At 42.3% G+C, this 18,561-nt stretch overlaps 1 protein-coding gene across 1 annotated transcript in view; it reads left to right on the plus strand.

Moving 5' to 3' along the window:
* Positions 1 to 18,561, plus strand: part of pdia5 (protein disulfide isomerase family A, member 5) — a 73,072-nt gene that overhangs the window by 25,110 nt on the left and 29,401 nt on the right. The window contains exons 4-9 of the mRNA XM_054788128.1: positions 6,493 to 6,576; positions 6,663 to 6,708; positions 7,671 to 7,763; positions 8,038 to 8,098; positions 13,044 to 13,111; positions 15,928 to 16,019. Coding sequence (XP_054644103.1) covers positions 6,493 to 6,576; positions 6,663 to 6,708; positions 7,671 to 7,763; positions 8,038 to 8,098; positions 13,044 to 13,111; positions 15,928 to 16,019 — 444 coding nt within the window. The remainder of the gene's footprint in view (positions 1 to 6,492; positions 6,577 to 6,662; positions 6,709 to 7,670; positions 7,764 to 8,037; positions 8,099 to 13,043; positions 13,112 to 15,927; positions 16,020 to 18,561) is intronic.

The raw sequence follows: 18,561 nt of genomic DNA on the forward strand, positions 1-18,561 counted from the left end.
CTCATGCCCTGACAACTTAGCAGGAACATCTGCAACTTCCTGCCAGAGTTCTCCTCTTTGCTGTCAGTGAGGACAAACCTCTGAGGACACATCACACAGGCAGCTCTGTTGTTGTCAGAAAGACTTTGTTGTGCATTGAAGCTCTTTCAGTTGAGAACTCTTGAGAAGCATTGTGCCGAGATTGTCTCATGAGCCTATTGAACACTGTGCCTACGATCGGGGACCAGGCGTCAATTGTCAGCTGTCACAGTAATATGTCAGCAGTTTTTTATCTCATTTAATCGACACCTTCCTACTCCTCACAGACCCATCCCTACTCTTTTTCTAAATCAAGCTGGAGGGATAGTGTGGGTTTTTTGACATGAAGTTGTGTGACGTCCCCATCAGCAGCGTAGCATATCAACAATGACTTTTCCACCCAATTTGTCTCGTGAGCCGAGTTCTGGTGGGTTTTTGGTGTTTATGGAAGTAGTTCTGGCTAGTTGGTGGGGTCACTTCAGTAAAGTGTTTTGGTTATTTTCTCTCCCTTCGTATCACTGCGCGCTGCCGCAACCTGTCAACTGTGTTTACTGCTGGCATAGTGAAAGTAAGAAAGAGGTGATGGCAACATTCCTTTGAGCACAACACCTTTACGAACCGGAATACACGGATGCCGAACTACGGCAGATGGAGTCAGAAAGGGCAGACAGAGAACAAGGAGCGCTGGAGCTTTAACCACAGCTGTAGATGTGAGGAGACCACATTATTATACCATTATTCACTTTCTTCCGTCTTACGTATTTTGACCGATTTCCCAATGACACTGGACATCTGTCAGTTTACATACTCACATACAGCTGCTCCCCCAACATCTGACATGTTGTTCTTTTCGCTGAATCCCACCTTAGTTGATGTTTTTCATACCTGTCAAGCCATTGTCCGCTCGAGCGGGAAACAAAGAACATCATCACGCAGGAAACTGAGGAAGGAAGGGAAGCGGCTTCCCTTGGACTCCCACTGAGAACGCTGACTGTTGCATCGCTCGTCTCTCTTGAATGTTTTCACCCTTAAAGCCATTCGTGTTGCCTGAATGTGGGAGGTTGTGGTAGTCTCATTCAAGCATGCTTGTGAAGCCAAACTGAGCCCGGTTCTGATTGTACCCCCAGGGGTCACTAGAATCACAGAACCACACATGCTTCCCGTGCCAGCCTTTGTGGGCAAACGTTGCACTATCTGCCATATGTGACTGCCATCTCCATTGGAACCGCTCCAAATGGAAGCTCCAGGTCTGATCCCACGGTGGACAGACGGAGCAAGAGAGGCGACGGCGCGTGAGTGCGCCGCCATGCCAATGCAGAGAGTCCAAAGTGGCACACTGGGACCAGATGACAGAGAACCTGGTGGAGGCCAAGTGGTATCCAATGGCCAGATGAATGACCTCATCCTGGAAGCTGCTCTTAGCAAGCATCACAGCAAGATACTTGATGTAGACAAGGTCAAACCAGTACCACCGGACGCATGTACTGGTCTTTTTAGATGTTCTTATTGCACCCGGTAACTAGTGCGTGCGTGTGTAGGTGGTGTCTCAGTGTACATGTACAGTCACACTCAAGTCAACAACTCATCTATGTGGACCAACTCAGAAAATCAGGTGTTTTTTTTATTTTTTATTTTTTATTTTTTACTCAAAAGTGCCCACTTAAGTTGACGTCCACATACAGTCATGTAAAAAGTGATTAGACCACCCATGTTGCCCTTGTTTCTTCAGTTTATTGATCCCTTTTAATGCCTGGTACTGTACAACTAAAGGTGCCTTTGTTTGGACAAATATAATGTTATAGAAAAACACAAACAAATTTCAACCATTAAGATGTTGTTGTGGGAGGTCTTGGAGGCTGAAAATGAGGTGTTTTTAAAAAAAATGTTTTTGTAATTTGTTAAGGAAATGTTGTAATCTTGCAACCTTGGGCGCAATGGAGAGCACAATCTCCTGTATTTGAACTCATTGTCTGAACAACATTACACAACTAAGGATTCATTTGTGGGGTTTTGCATTTGTCCCAGAACAAAAATAATCTCAGTCATGCTGCACTGCCCTGCCCTGCTGTCATACCATTTGACATCAAAGTCAAACAAACATCACAAACACAAACATCAAAGTCAAGCATCATGCCAGAGATTGCAGCTCTCACCCATACTTTGAACCCCCATGGTGCATATATGCTGAGGGATGCTGATGATGAGGGGATGGTGGGGAGATTACTTCAATATGAAGTGTACTGACATAACCTATTCACACATTTAACTGGTCACACAATAGTGAATAACACAATCATTGTAAGCTCGGACATACACTATATTGATCTCTAGGAGAAGCCGGCAGCGAGACCGTAGCGCAGGGACCGTCCACAAATGTCGTCTTCTTCATCTGTATAATGGCGGTTGGCATCATTGTTGACAACTCCTCAGAAAGACAAGTATCTGTTGGCTGTCCTGGAAGGCCATAGATGACGTTGTTGGCGAGTTTGCATGTTTTTTGCAAATTATGTTGACTTGAGGTGAGTTTTGTGGTCCTACTCCTCACAGAAGTGACTTTATTAACAACCTAATAAAAATTGCCCTAAATTATGTAAAAGTCCATTTTCACAAACGTGTTGTTGCTTCTTATGTGTTTGTAGTTCTTAACATAATCAAGGTGTTTTTATTTACTTTGTTAATCTATCATATTTATGTTAATCTATCATACTTATGTTTTTTTCCTACATCTCTCACAACATAATTTGCAAAAAACATGCAAACTCACCAACAACGTCATCTATGGCCTTCCAGGACAGCCAATAGATACTTGTCTTTCTGAGGAGTTGTCAACAATGATGCCAACCACCATAATACAGATGAAGAAGAAGACATTTGTAGACGGTCCCTTCGCTCCGGTCTCGCTGCCGGCCTCTCACAGAGATCAATATAAGCCAGACTGCACAGAAGCTTTTGCGAGATAACGCAAAAGTTCATTCTTTTTTTTTTTTACTCATCATATTTTTTTTTCTCCATGTCCCCTGCGTGGCTCCGTAGTATTTTGCTGCACAGCAAGGACTTCTTGTGCGCTGAGAACACAAGATCAGTGCGCAATGGTGCACGCGCACAGTTTAGAGGGAACGTTGCCCCCAAGCATCCCCAACTGCTTTACTGAGTGTTGAAGGTGTAAATGAAAATGATTAGATATGGCTATGTATGTTTGCACACTGGTTTCTAATGTAATAATACTTCACTGCTACTTCACTATTAGAACATGTAAACCATGTGTAATTTAGAGTTATAAAAATAGCATATATACTGTAGTATATAATACATAGTGATAGTATATAATAACATATCAAGTTATGAAGTTCCTCTGAAAAACAGGGTGACTGCCACATTCACCCAACGTTGTAATGTTGCAACAATTACAAAACAAACGCTAAATAAAATGTAACACACCTTTTCCACAATGACTACATAGGGACATGTTCTAGACACTGTAAGAAACACACACAAAATATTTCCAGCATTTTACTTACTTGAATCAGATAAATCCAGCCCAGTAAACTGAGGGGATGATATACAGATGTAGGACCCAAGAGCATTCTGAGACCTAACAATAGGACCAAATCAGTATGTGGTGCCTTTCGTTGTATCAGGCATTCAAATGAAGAAACCAAGAATAAAAGCATGTCTGTATTAACCTGGATTCTATCAAATCAACTAACAAATGCAACCATTTCATATTTAGGGGCCATTTGCGGACTTCTGCTGTGTTTGTATTGGCTCTCGATATATTCTAAAAATACAATAAAGAAGAAAACAAAAGTTGAAATCATTTTACGTTTGAGTTATATTATGAGCCAAAAATGTTGTGTTTTATTTATTTTTGATTATCAGAACTATTTTTTTTTGTTATCGGATTTATGGCTATGACATCATAATTCCACATATATAATTATCGTGCACCCTTAGTGTACGGTATATTATAGTGCTAATGTAGCACAGTGTTGCATCGTGCTGTGAGCTGCTTCAAACATTTCAGTGATATTTGAATCTCATGACATTTTGCAGGTCTACCTAATGTTGAGGTGCAGTATTAATGAACTTTAATCGACCCTACTTCGTTGTCAAATTGTTGGATGTTGCATATTTGAGTTGCCTGACACCGCCTCCTTCACCCATCCATCACTTGTTTGGCCAGCTGCCCTCTACGTAAGAGGTCATGTTTATAAAGCCAGTGTTTGTGTTTCTCGGCCGTAACAAATGACCGGGCTTGGTCTTCTGCAAAGTGCTTTTCATTGACTTATCTCGAAGTGTTCTGGTCTGCCTGCATGATCTTAGTATCATAAATTACAATCAGCTCTCTAATTGAGCTGGCGCTTTTGTCCTAATCAAGTCGGATTCAACTGAAAGGTTGCTTTGACGGAACAGTTATGCTGCAAAAAATGAACTGAAAAGTGTAATTAATGATCAATAGTGGGCACAACATACTAGAGCCAGTGTTCAAATTTCCCTTTGGAAATCCACGTGAATAAAAATACTCTAAGCAATAATGGTGATGTTAACAATATTACAGCACACGTTGACATAAACAGAACATTTTGCATAGAAATGACCTCTTTGGCTGTTAAATTTGTCGACAAAAGCGGTCAACAATGTATGTCATGTTGACTTAAAAGAAAACTGCGCTTTTTTAGGGTGAATTTTGCACATCATCCACTATGCTTATGTGGAACATGAACACACGTCTTTCTTTTTTCTGTATAAAAACAGCAAAAAATTAATGCACGCAATGGGACACACCTATTCCGCCTACAAAGCTTGCTATTAAAACGCCTCCAACAAGGTTTTGTGGTTTCAAATCCATGCTGTGACCATGCAGTAACAGGCACATTCATGGTAACATGTAATACTTAAGAGAATTTTGCCGTATTTTGTCATTTTAGCCAGAACTTCCTTCCTGGGTGCATTGATTTCACATAGCAACATAGAAAGGAACGCTACACCTGGTAGCTCTAATATGTAGCGTTACCTTTTGGTAGTGGCCTGAGGCATTGTGAGCGAGTGTGTGGTTACGCTAGTCGCTAGGTGGCTAGAAGCTTGCTGGTGTGGTGTGGCGAGGTGCCACTACACCTGTAAAGTAGTTCTTCAGCATAACAATGTTAATAATAATAATAACAATGGCGCTGTAGATTGGTTAATAAGCAGGTCACATTATGTAAATAGAGCGTTGTTGGCACTTTTTGTTGTTTTTTTTCAGAAGGCTTTATTGGCGGAATAGGTGTGTATCATTATGTGCACTCTTAGTTGCCTCTTTTTAGCTGTTTTAATATCTTTAGAACTCACAGAAAAGAGAAACGCATGTGTTCATGTCTCATGTAAGGCTTGCAGATAATGGGCAAAATTCCCAAAAAAGTGGTGTTTTCCTTGAAGCGGGCACTTTTTATTAACAAGTAGAACACGGTGGACGTGGTGAGTCGGTCCACATGGACGGGTTGGGGATTCCACTGTATTAACTTTACATTCCTTTTTAAAAAAACATGTAACTCCACAGCAGGAGTGTCTAATTGTCTTCCACCAAGGGCGACATACAGAAAACACTTTTCAACACTTTTATACATTTTGTATATAAAAGATGCGAAAAGCAATTAATTGTAGCTCAACATACAGTACGGTAAACCCGACTGTGATTTCAGCAAAATAGGATTCCTTACTTAGAAATGGAATATTTTCGTAGTTGGAACATAGAAAACCTGCTTGCAATCTTCTAAATAGGGTTTTTAACATTACTGGAGCCCTCTAGACATGGAATAACACCCCTATAGTCACCTTTACACTTCTATTAGCCAAAAGAGTAGACATAATAAAAGAAAATAAGCCTTTTAAGACATAAATGAGACCCAAGCTTGGTGCTCGAGGAGATGAGTGGTGGGTGGACAGGAAGTGATGTTGGGGTTCAGAGTTGAGTTTCAGGTTGGTGTGCGTTACGGCCGCAAAGGAAGCCCGTGTTTTTAATACGAATTTTTATTAGCAACGTCTCACCGAACATGAGAGTAACATTACTGACACCTAGTGACCAGTGTCGAATACGACATACCATCACAATGTCTTTAAATGCGTCTTCTGAATGACTTATTTAACTATTTTTATGCTTCAAAATGCTTAATTTAGGCAAACAATATGTACACTTTGCTTTAAAATGCATATTTTTAACTCATAATAGGCCGTAGTAAACCACGAAGTAGCAAGATTTATAAATCAATGTATTTTTTGAAAATCCGTGATAAAGTGAAGCCGTGAAATTGGAAGCGCGCCATGCAAGGGATTACTGTAATATCGATGAATATGTCTCATTAATAATTACTTTTATTTATACAATATGCCGAGAGATAAGAAAACCACACAAAAAGCACAAAGGAGCAAGCATTTGAATGAAATAATGACTCTCATGATATTTCACACATTGAATGGTTTGAATCCGGTCCTCCTCAGGGACTCGGAGGGCCGTAAGCTCTGCAAGAAAGTCAAAGTGGACCCCAGCTCCAAAAGTGGCGGTACAGAGTTGCTGCATTACAAGTGAGTCTCCTTAACTGCTTCTGTCTGAGCTTCGTGGGCGCCGTTGCTCACTCCTGTTCTGTTTTTTTTTTTTTTTTTTTTAATAGAGATGGAACCTTCCACACAGAGTACAGCAGGCCCGCTACCTTCAAGGTAGGTTGCTCAGCTTCTTCTCACATCAGCGCATTGATGGTTCAACACAGCTCGTTTGATGTTCATGGGAGACAAAAACAGCCTCTGAAACAGTAAAACAGCCATCATCTCAGTTTAAACTGTGAGCTAAATAGCCGTGACGGTGAGCTCGTCACCGTCACGTATTCCGCTCATGGCCGCGCGGTTGTTGTCGGATGGAAATGTTGCCTCACCGGACGTGAGGTTTCTTATTCATTTCAACCTGACGGCCATCTGCAGAGCACACTTAACTTTAACGACAGAACAAGACGTTATTGACTTCATTTGTGTGTTTCATTTCGTGCAGCCATAGGCATACGTTGCGCCTTATAAAATGCACAAGCTATTTAAGGCTCCGCTTAAAGGTAATGTACGTGTCATCGTGCAGCCAATATCTCACAGTATTGTAGCATCCAGTGGAGTTGCCGCTGGAGTACCCAGCATGCATTGGGGGCACTTTGTAACTAACAGTTTAATTGACATGTTTATTAATTGTGTGTTAACTTACCTGTTACGTGCTGTGCTCTTTATTTTTTGGTTTACACCGTGAGTAAGACGGTTGTTCTGTTTGATGACCATCTGTCTGTTTGCTGTGTTGTTGAGCTTGCGGTGCCATCTACTGGATGGATTGTAATGGTACGCCATTCAGACAGTCCCATTATAATGTGGCTGTGAGCTGATAGAGCTGAATCTAAAATAATTTAAAATTAAATGATAATATTACAAAAATAATATCATGTTGAGAATAAAAATAATAAAATAAAAGTCCTTCTGTGGCGGTCCAAAATGAATTGTGGCAGGCCGCTGTAAGTAAATGAATGTATGGGAAACTCTGCTGAAGCTCTAAAAATACACAAAACATGAGAGATGAAATACAAAACTATGACTGTTTTGATTACTTGCTGATTTGCTTCCTTCACTGCCATGTCTCATCCATCTTTCAGTCCATGGTGGCCTTCCTGAAGGACCCCTCGGGGCCTCCACTGTGGGAGGAAAACCCGGAAGCAAAACACGTTGTTCACATAGAGACAGAAAAAGTAAGTGGTGAAGGACCATTTCATGACATAGTTTCAACCGAGTCTAATGATACAACCCCCTTGAAACCTTCACACACACACACACACACACACACACACACACACACACACACACGCACAAAGCACTCCTGGAGGCATTTTGAAGTTGTGGCGACGCACGCTGCAGCAGGATGGAACCAGGTTTCAGGAAGCAGACATTGTGAAGGCCAAGAAGAGAAGGCGATGGTCTGTTCTTATTTCATCACACACTTTGTCTCATTGTTCTCGTTTGAAGGACTTCAGGAAGCTGCTGAAGAAAGAGGACAGGCCGGTCCTCATGATGTTCTACGCTCCATGTGAGTGTCTGCTCAAAAGGCCTTTACAATTTCGTGGAATCGATCCTGTAGTTTAACATGCTCTTGACACCAAAAACAGTTTTGGGAAAAACAACAACAAAGTGAAAGTACTCACTTAACTCTTCTTCACATTTATACGTTTTTATGAACCCTAACAAACGCCCGATACCAACAACGTATTTGTACGTCTTTTTTTGTGCGAGAGGCAAAAAAGGGTGATGACGCAACTCTTCACTAATGCATGAACATTTCAGAACACTTTTAAGCCATAAAAACGGCCACAAGGTGCACATGCACACACACATAGTTCTGTTCCAAATGTCCATCCATCCAGCTTTTATTTATCCTCACTCGTCCCAGCTGACTTCATGCGACTGGGCTGGTTGGGCACATATGCACACTCACATTCACACGATTCAAGATTCAAGGTTCAAGAGTTTTATTGTCATATGCATAGTAAAACAGCAGTTCTACTATGCAATGAAATTCTTATTCTGTTCATTCTCCCAAGAAAAGAAAGAAAACACAAGAAAGAATAAGAACATAAGAAACATAAATACCAATAAATTAAGCAACAACAACAGAAGAGACATTAATACAAATAAATAAATAAATAATAAAGTGCTATGAGTGTGTGTGTGTTGCGTGCGGCGTGTGTGAGTGCTTCGTTGAGAAGCCTGATGGCCTGTGGGTAAAAGCTGTTTGCCAGCCTTGTGGTCCTGGACTTCAAACTCCTGTAGCGTCTGCCTGACGGTAGGAGTGTGAATAATGAGTGTTGTGGATGTGTGCTGTCCTTGATGAGGTTGTGTGTTCTTCGTAGGACTCTAGTTTTATAAATGTCTTGCAGTGAGGGGAGGGCTGCCCCAACAATGTTCTGTGAGGTCTTGATCACCCGCTGGAGTGCCTTCCTATCACGTGTTGTACAGTTACCGTACCAAACAGTGATGGAGGCGGTAAGGACACTTTCCATAGTGCATCTGTAGAAGTAACTCGGGATTGTGGTGGACATGCCAAATTTCCTCAGTCTTCTCAGGAAGTACAGTCTCCTTTGGGACTTCTTCAGAATTTGTTGGGTGTTGTGAGACCAGGTGAGGTCCTCGCTGATGTGTGTGCCAAGGAACTTGAAGGTTTTCACCCTCTCCACCTCAGTCTCATCAATAAACAGGGGTCTATGCGGCTCCTTTTCCCTTGTTCTTGGGTCGATGATCATCTCTTTAGTCTTACCTGTATTGAGAAGGAGATTGTTATCACGACACCAAGCTATGAGGTCCGCCACCTCTCTTCTGTATGATGTTTCAACACCACCAGTGATCAGTCCGATGACTGTAGTGTCATCCGCAAATGTAATGATGCTGGTGTTGTTCTGGGAGGCCACGCAATCGTAGGTGAAGAGCGTGTAGAGGAGTGGACTCAGCACACACCCCTGTGGGGTCCCAGTGCTCACAATTCTTGAGCTGGATGTGCGATTGTGGACTCTGACTGACTGGGGCCTGCCTGTTAGAAAGTTAAACACCCAGTTACAGAGGGAGGGTGACAGGCCAAGTGTGAGGAGCTTTGTTGTGAGTTTGTGGGGGCAGACTGTATTAAAAGCAGAGCTATAGTCTATAAATAGCATTCTGACATATGTGTCCTGGCCCTGTAGGTGAGAAAGGGCTGTGTGGATGGCAGTGTTGACTGCATCATCAGTGGACCAGTTCTGGCGATATGCAAACTGTAGAGGGTCCACAGTGGCCGGGAAGCTCTTTTTGATGTGGGTCATGACTATCCTTTCAAAGCACTTCATAACAATAGGAGTGAGTGCTATAGGGCGATAGTCATTCAAGCAGGTCACGTTGCTCTTCTTGGGTACGGGCACTATGGTGGTGGACTTAAAGCAGGTCGGTACAGATGCTTGTGCAAGCGACAGGTTAAATATGTCAGCAAGCACATCAGCTAGCTCTGATGAGCAAACCCGAAGTGCACGTCCTGAGATGTTGTCTGGGCCTGCTGCTTTTTGTGGGTTTGTTTTGTTCAGAACCCTGCGCACATCATGATGTCACCATGAGAGGTGAGTCCTGTGTGCTCCCCAAGTCCAGCCACCCTCTCTGCTCATCAGGAGTTTGGGTGTCAAAGCGGGCGTAGAACTCGTTCAGCTCATCTGGAAGTGTGGTTTGGCTGGACGTGGCTACGCTACTCCGCTGTCGATAGTCTGTGATGTGCTGGAGCCCCGCCCACATGCGCCGAGGGTCTGAGGTGGAATAGTAGCCCTCCAGCTTCTGTCTGTACTGTCTTTTGGCCTCTCGTATGGACCTCCTCAGGTCATATCTGGCCTTTTTGTAGTCATCAGCGGTGCCCATGACAAATGCAGTCGAACGAGCACGTAGCTTAGCCCTTACATCACAGTTCATCCACTGTTTTTGGTTAGGGTATTTTCTGTAATACTTGGTGGTGGTAACAGTCTCTATGCATGTGCTAATGTAGCCAGTAACAGCAGAAGCATATTCATCCAAATCAACAGTACAATCTTCCCTCCCCGCTGCAGTTTTAAACACATCCCAGTTTGTGCAGCCAAAGCAGTCCTGAAGTACTTGATCAGTTTCTTCATTCCATTACCTATGGACAATTTAAATTCTCCAGTTAACCTAACATGCATGTTTTTGGAATGTGGGAGGAAACCGGAGTATCCGGAGAAAACACACACACACACGGGGAGAACATGCAAACTCCACATCGGCATTGCCCAATGGAGATTCAAACCCAGGTCTTCCCCATCTCCTGACTGTGTGGCCAACATGCTAGCCACAAGACCACCGTGCGGCTTCAGTTCCAAATGTGAAAATTGTAAATAGTTCACAAGTGTTATATTTGTAAATAAATTGTTATTTTGAGGTAAAACAACCACACAAGGAAACATTCCCAACAATTACCCAATAATAACATTCACTGATGTTATGTTATGATGTGTTTTACTGGCAGTGATAACACTGACAGCTATCAGCTGAAGACGAGTGACAGCGATTGTTCAGGAAGAAATCTGCCATGAAAGCCCCTATAATTATTCTAAGATTTGTAGTGAGGCTGCAATCAGAGACAACCCCCACGCTAAAGCAGATACAGTACCACATTAGCCGCCCAGCGTGTTTAACCAAGCCAGTTACAAATCAACACTTTAGTCTAGCACTAGGCTGGCTACTAGAAAGAATGTTTGTAGAAAAAAATGTGGATTGACTTACTGCCACCTTGGCACGCTTTTCCACAAGTGAACGTACTCTGTAAGCCTTTCACGATAATCAATAAATCAATTAACCCCACAAGAAATAAAAACGAACTCGATTGTTTTGCTGGCCTCTATATATTGACGTGCATGAGTGTTTGTTTTCCTCCTCTCTCGCTACCAAACAGTCTGGGGGACAAGAGGGTTCACTCTGTGCATCTGTCTCAACACCTGGCCGTGTTGGTTCTGTAGCGGAATGAACAGAGCGAGTGGACCCTCCTGTCAGTCATTCAGTCTCTTTGTCCCAGGGGGGAGAGGCGCGAGATTGAGTGTGCACACCCTAGCTGTGTGTGTCGTGTGCTAATATTTTCTTCGTGCCTGTTGTGTATAAAACACGATCTGTTGTCATTTTCAGCTCATTTGTACATCATCACTTTGTGACATGAAAACGTTTGTGACACAGACAAAACGGTGGAACGTACATTTCAGCTGCCGTGATTCCTGAAATATAACACCTCATTGTGGACCAAACGCATTTTGCTGCATCCAAAACATATGCTTTGACCGAATTCTGACAAAACATTACACCTACACTATTGTTTTCAGCAATGACTGTGATTTTTATTTAAGTGCAATTTCTGCTAAAAGAGACTGAGAGTCCATTTTATTTTCATTTGTTTTTTTTTTGTCTGTTTAACTTATGTTGTTTGTTAAAAATAAAAATTTATTTTATTTTAAGCTCTTTACATTCCAATTACAATGTTAAATACTCTTGAGAAATTAAAGTTTATTGCTTTTGATACGGTGTCCTAGCATTATTATGCCATATCTCATCAGTACAATAATGTAAAAAAAGGATGACAATAATATCGTTTATCTGCAGTAATTTGTAGGACAAATATCATCCAGCAAAATTTGTTATCGTGACAGGCCTATTACTCTGTCTCACTGTCTCCACAGTGAGCGGGCAAAAGAAAAAGAAAAATATATACCAAACAACAGAAATTCACCTAGAACGGAACCATAACAACAGAGAATGCACTGTGATAAACAGGAACGTCCAGGTGGGAACGTCTGGTGTAAACGTCATTTGCTCCTTGTCCTCCAGTCGTGGCGAAAATGGTAAAAAATGGTGAATATTTCAACATTCAAGCACACATCTAACACCACCAATATGCCTTTCAAATTTATTTTTCACATGGTAAATAACAACCTTATCGTGTGTTTTGGTGTCGTGACCTCTTTTAAAAAAATTAATGATTATTATTATTTTACATATAATATATATGTATTGGCCGCAATATATGTATTGGCGGTTAGCATGTTGGCCACATACTCAGGAGATCTGGAAGATACGTGTTACTAATCTCCGTTTGAGCATCTATGTTTGTTTTCTCCGGGTACTCCGGTTTCCTCCCACATTCCAAAAACATGCATGGTAGCTTCATTGGGACTCTAAATTGTCCATAGGTATGAATGTGAGTGTGAATGCTTGTTTGTCTATATGTGCCCTGCGCCTGGCTGGTGATCAGTCCAGGGTGTACCCCGCCTCTTGACCGACATCAGCTGAGATAGGCTCCAGCATACTCGCGACCCTAGTGAGGACAAGCAGCACAGAAAATGGATGGACTTGCAGTATTGTAAACAATTGAGGCCTGACAAGTGGGACACGCTGTGGTCGTCTACGGCCACGCATGTGTATGACCTGTGATTGTGGCGTATCTATGATGACCTCTCCTTGCTCTTTCGCAGGGTGCGGCGTCTGTAAGAGGATGCAGCCTGTCTTTCAGCAAGCAGCCACAGAGACAAAGGGACGATACGTAAGTCTTCCAGATGTCCTCACGCACTGTTCCCACGGTGGAAGCATGCTCGTGTTTAATGCCGTGAGGGTTGTGGCTGGTGAGGCACTGACTCCTGTATGTTGATACAGGTTGCCCATCAAGAGGATAACCAACAAAAGGAAGAAAATAATAAAATGTTGTTTTCAAATACTTCTTAGTCACATTTTCTATAAAGCGAAAAACATTTGTGGTCTTACCTTTGGTTTGTATATGAAGTACATGCATCTTATTGTTCTCCAGGAAAGGCACTGTGATTACCTCCTGGTGAGCTGTGATATATAATCTCCATCTTGGCCGTCAAATCCATTCATTCATTCGGAAGAGCATAAAAATATCTTTCATGCATTTGAATTGCTGCTGCTGTCAAACACAAAGCTGGCTTTTTTTCTCTCTGGAAGGGCGGCAGTGACAAGCACCTTGCAGCCCATGCATGCCCCCACCCCCTCGGAATGAGGACACTACTGGAGCTGCCTCCGCATATAAGATTGCTCTGTATTTTATTGTCCAATAAGGATACATAATGATGTCACACTTACATTAAAGGCAATACACAGGCTGTAGAAAGTCATGGTGTTTCTCATTGTGGGTTTCTGCCTGTACACTAGGTCCCCAACTTACGAACATCCGACTTGCGAACATTCGCGGATACGAACACAAGCGACTGGTCTATATTTTATTTTATTTTGCCTTGTAGTCACTCAATTAGTATTTATACTGCTACTGTACATGCTTGACCAGTAGAGGGCACTGTGACACTGTTAGCTATTAGCTACGTTGTAGTTGTATGATACAACCCTGACAGAGCGTGTGATTAAAGTTTATGAAGAGTTAATAGGCCAGCTTAATTCTACACCACCCACAGAACACTACCTCTTTTAGAAGAGTCTAACCACCACCATTTGTTCTTTTTCAATAACTCCTCCTCCTCCACAACGACGTATGCTCGACCACTCCTCTTCAAAGGTAAATAACATTTATCATTACGTATTATTATATCACTTTTAATATTGTTTTTTCCATCAATTATCCTGGTTTAATATTACTACTGCATCCAAACTCATATTTACATACATACACATATACTGTATATGTATACACGTACATGTAGTACCTATATCATTGCTAATATTACCTTTTACCCTACTTAAGAACAATACAACATAAGAACGGTCGTCTGGAACCAATTGTGTTTGTAAGTTGGGGACTTAGTGTGTTAGATCAGGAAATGTGCAAATTCAGCGTTTTTGTTGTTTTTTTTTTTATTTGGAAAATGTTATTTATGAAGAAAAATGATTGGGTATATACAGAAAATACATTCTCTGCCTCTTTTGATAGCATGACACTGACACACACACACACATACGTTATCTTATAGTAGTTTCTTGGCCTGAATTGTGTGTTTTAAGCAGGCAAGTATACCACTGCAAACCACAACTGAAGGTTAGTTTACACTTACACGCATTTTGTCCCCACAGTGGTGCGCAATTTTGCTTGGAAATGAGTAAACTGGTCGTAAACAGGTGTGACGTATGTGTAAAGTGTGCGGGGCTGTGTGCCAGTGTGCAAAGAAAATTTAGATTAATCGGTTAACCTTTTTCCCTCTTGGAGCAAGTCGGGGTTCTGTAGCCTCTTGGAGTCAGCAACTCCCTCTCCCACACTGTCCGTGCTTTCTTTTTTCCGCTTTATGCCTTCTTCCTGCTCTTTCTGCAGCTGTGAGATAATCTAGACACGCCTGTTCTTTCCTGCAATGAGAGTTGCTTCTCAGGAGTTCAGCATCTTGCAAATAGAGGAATTAAATGAAGCTAGGGGCGATGCCTGCTGTTGCGTGGCGTCATGTGGGACCAAATAATGCCACGACTACATATCGGATGCGGCAAGTGGTGGTGACAATGCATACCCGTGCCGGAGTAGTGGGCGTCCTGCGTACTATGTTGTGCACTAGACGTAAACAGTACTTGACTGAAGTATAAATAAGTTGTGTGGAAGCTCGGCGTTTCATGCCACTGTGCGGCATTTGTAACACCATGAGTAACCTTCAGTATGTGTGCACAAACTAGTCTTTGCGTTTTTCAGGCGTGCCATTTAAATGATGCGGGACAAAATGCGTGCAAGTGTCAGCACCAAGAGATACCAGCTAGGAGCGATATTTGTTATGATATTTGTCTAAACAAATGTACCAGGCATTAAAATGGATCAACAAACTGAAGAAACAAGGGTGGTTTAATAATTTTTTCCATGACTGTATCTAATTAATCCGGGGTTACGCTGCCGCATCGATGCGCCGCCGTATGTGACGCCGGCTCGCTCCTCCCCCTCCAAACCATCATTGTAGCTTGACGGTGACATTCTTGTCCGATTTCAGATCAACATTTGCAATAACAGTGACAGATAAATACATAGAGCATAACCCAGGCTTTATTTGTCTCCCACATGAATGAGATGTGTTTTCTGTGGGGAAAAGAATGCCTGTTTTTGGAGCGAAAAAGTAGGAATGGGTAAGTTTTTCCCACGAGTGGCTGTGAGCACTATAGTCACGACAACAGAGAACTATGCATAATTCATGTTCCCTATCTTGCCTCTGATCTTACTAAAAGTACAAAAAAAAAAAACACCCCCCAACATTCTAGATGTGAGAAAACATCCTATTCTGACTTTCTCTGTTGTCCTTTTTGCTACGGGCGTTAATCCATCTTTGTTTTGCTCTCCTCTGATGGTAAAGCGCGTTTTTGATCTTCAGCGTGTTCCGTCTTTCTTTTTCACTTTGCTGACACGTCCTCCCCTTTGTTGCCTTCAAGGTCCTGGCCGGCATGAACGTGCACCCGGCCGAGTTCGACGGCCTCAAGCAGGAATTCAATGTGAAAGGCTACCCGACCTTCTGCTACTTCGAGTGAGTCCTCATGGCTTCGTGGTCCGCGGAGACGCTTCAGAAAACATGACTGTGACGCTTCTTAGAAGGCGGCAGACACGTCGGGTCGAGTTACAGCTCACAAAAGTAGCCTTCAAGCCTCTTGTCTTACTTCTTGTGTGTTCAAGGTTCTCTCTCTGCAGCTTGAAGGATCTTAAAGTGTACCTTAGTGGGGGATTCATTGAGGCTGACAGATGCTGCTCGCCCGCTCCTACATCCTTGGAGTGTTTATCTTCTCTAAAATGTTCACATCAAGATGACCTTGCTTTTCTTGTACTTTTGGAACTCAACTGAAATGACTCAAGGCAAAGATGTCCAAACTTTTTGCCACATACAGAAAAACTGAAGAATGTGGGGGGCCAACAGAACATCCACATTTTAGCTTTATGTTATAGGTGACGAACCAAGTTAGTTTAGTAATAGCTATGAAAATATCACATGAATAATGAACTCGTTTTATATTTAGAATACGCCGAGGACCAATATAAAAGTTTGTGGAATTTCACTTGTCAGGGTGGGGTCTGGCGGGGTTACTGTACAGCAGTATCTTACTGTTACTGTACAGCAGTATATTACTGTTACTGTACAGCAGTACCTTACTGTTACTGTACAGCAGTATCTTACTGTTACTGTACAGCAGTATATTACTGTTACTGTACAGCAGTATCTTACTGTTACTGTACAGCAGTACCTTACTGTTACTGTACAGCAGTATCTTACTGTTACTGTACAGCAGTACATTACTGTGCATGGCTCAACACTCTCAAAAATGCATACATTAGATAAATAAATATATACATATAATTATTTGTACAATATATATACATATTATCTATCTTTTTTTTTACATTTATATTATATTTTTTCAAATTCAGTGAACTCATTATTTAGTTCTAACAATTATAATGTGTGTATATTGTACAGTATGTCCAGACACTGTGTTCTTAACACAAAATGCTGTAATATGCATGCCAGGCCACTAGCTGGCGATGCCACTAACACTGTCAACCGCTTGTCCTTCTTCAGAACTCTTTTAATTGGCCTTTGTCTGCACCTTTATGAGTTTCAAATGTGACTTATGAAAACCATAATTATCTACTCCCTTTGCAGCAAAGCAAAATATTCAACACAGCTGTCAGTATGATGCGGTGCAAACTACAAGCACGTGTTCATTGAATATCTAGTATTCACTATCAATCCTGACTGAGCATTATTGTCTTTTTAAAGGTGGAATTTTTCACGGTATCTCCTAAAGCACATCCCACGGGGGCTTCTCTGTGCAGAAATACGACGTTTGATTGCTGTGTGACGAAGGTTCTGACGAGGCATCTGTTCGGCAAATAGTTAATTATCCTTACAGTAGCCTCCCATCTCCTTGTTTTGCCACTCGGGGTTCACGAGCCGTCATCGTATTGACTGAGTTTGTTAGCTGTGTGCCGGAGCTTAATCGTCCCGATTTCCACATTAAACACCCTCAATGCAGTCTGGCCTTTTAATTAGATGGGGACTGATTAAGTGCTTGTGTGGTTAGTCAGCGCGCGCGGGTGTGTGTGTGTGTGGGGGGGGGGGGTCGTCATTTGTGCCCATTTCATCCTCATTCTTGTGTGCGTGCGTGTATGCTGACACACACACGCACGCACACATGCGTGAAAGTTGGCGGCACATTAGCATTAGCGCATTTGCAGCTAATAACCACAGAAGCCCAGTGGCTGCAGTCGAAGAGCATTGTGCTGATAAAACAGCAGCTGATCACTTTGGGCTAAAGCGGTTTCATCATTCCCGAGCTATCTCGGCGCTGCACCTGCTGCGAGGCCGCGTGTTCGAGCCCCGTGCATGATGATTAACATTGGAGACATATGGCAAATTAAAGTGATTTGACATTAGCCCGTGGCCTTGCGTGAATGGAAATCCGACTCACACCCAAGTACAGTATGCGGGTGTCCAAAGTGCGGCCTGGTATGGGCCTGCAGCTTATTTTATATTTACATCCCTCCTTTATCGCGGTTAATTGGTTCCAGACCCAACCGTGATGAGTGAATTTACGAGTAGTTGGATTCCTTATTTATAAATGTAGTATTTTCATAGTAAGAACATAGAAAACCTGTTTATGACCTTCTAAATACGTTTTCTTTTTTTTACATTTTTGGGGCCCTCAACACATTAAATAACACCCCTGTAGTCTTATTTACACTCCTGTTACCCAACATAGTAGACAAAATAAGAGAAAAAAAGCCATTTAAGACCTGCTGTAAATAAGACTCGTGCTCATGTGTGTTACTGTAAATGTGTTCCCATGCTAGGGGAGCTGAGTGTCGGGTAGACAGGAAGTGACGTCAGGGGAGTTGTTTCAGCTGGGTGTGGGTTATGGCCGCAACAGTAGCCCGTGTTAGGATTATTGTGCCTGTTGTTGGATAATTTACACCTGCAATAAAAGCCTATTTTTCTCGCCGAACATTATAATAACATTACTGACACCTAGTGACCAGTGTGGAATACTACACTGTCGGGAGGTCCACTGTCACCG

Source organism: Dunckerocampus dactyliophorus, chromosome 9, assembly GCF_027744805.1.
Source record: "Dunckerocampus dactyliophorus isolate RoL2022-P2 chromosome 9, RoL_Ddac_1.1, whole genome shotgun sequence".
NCBI classification, from domain to species: Eukaryota; Metazoa; Chordata; class Actinopteri; order Syngnathiformes; family Syngnathidae; genus Dunckerocampus; species Dunckerocampus dactyliophorus.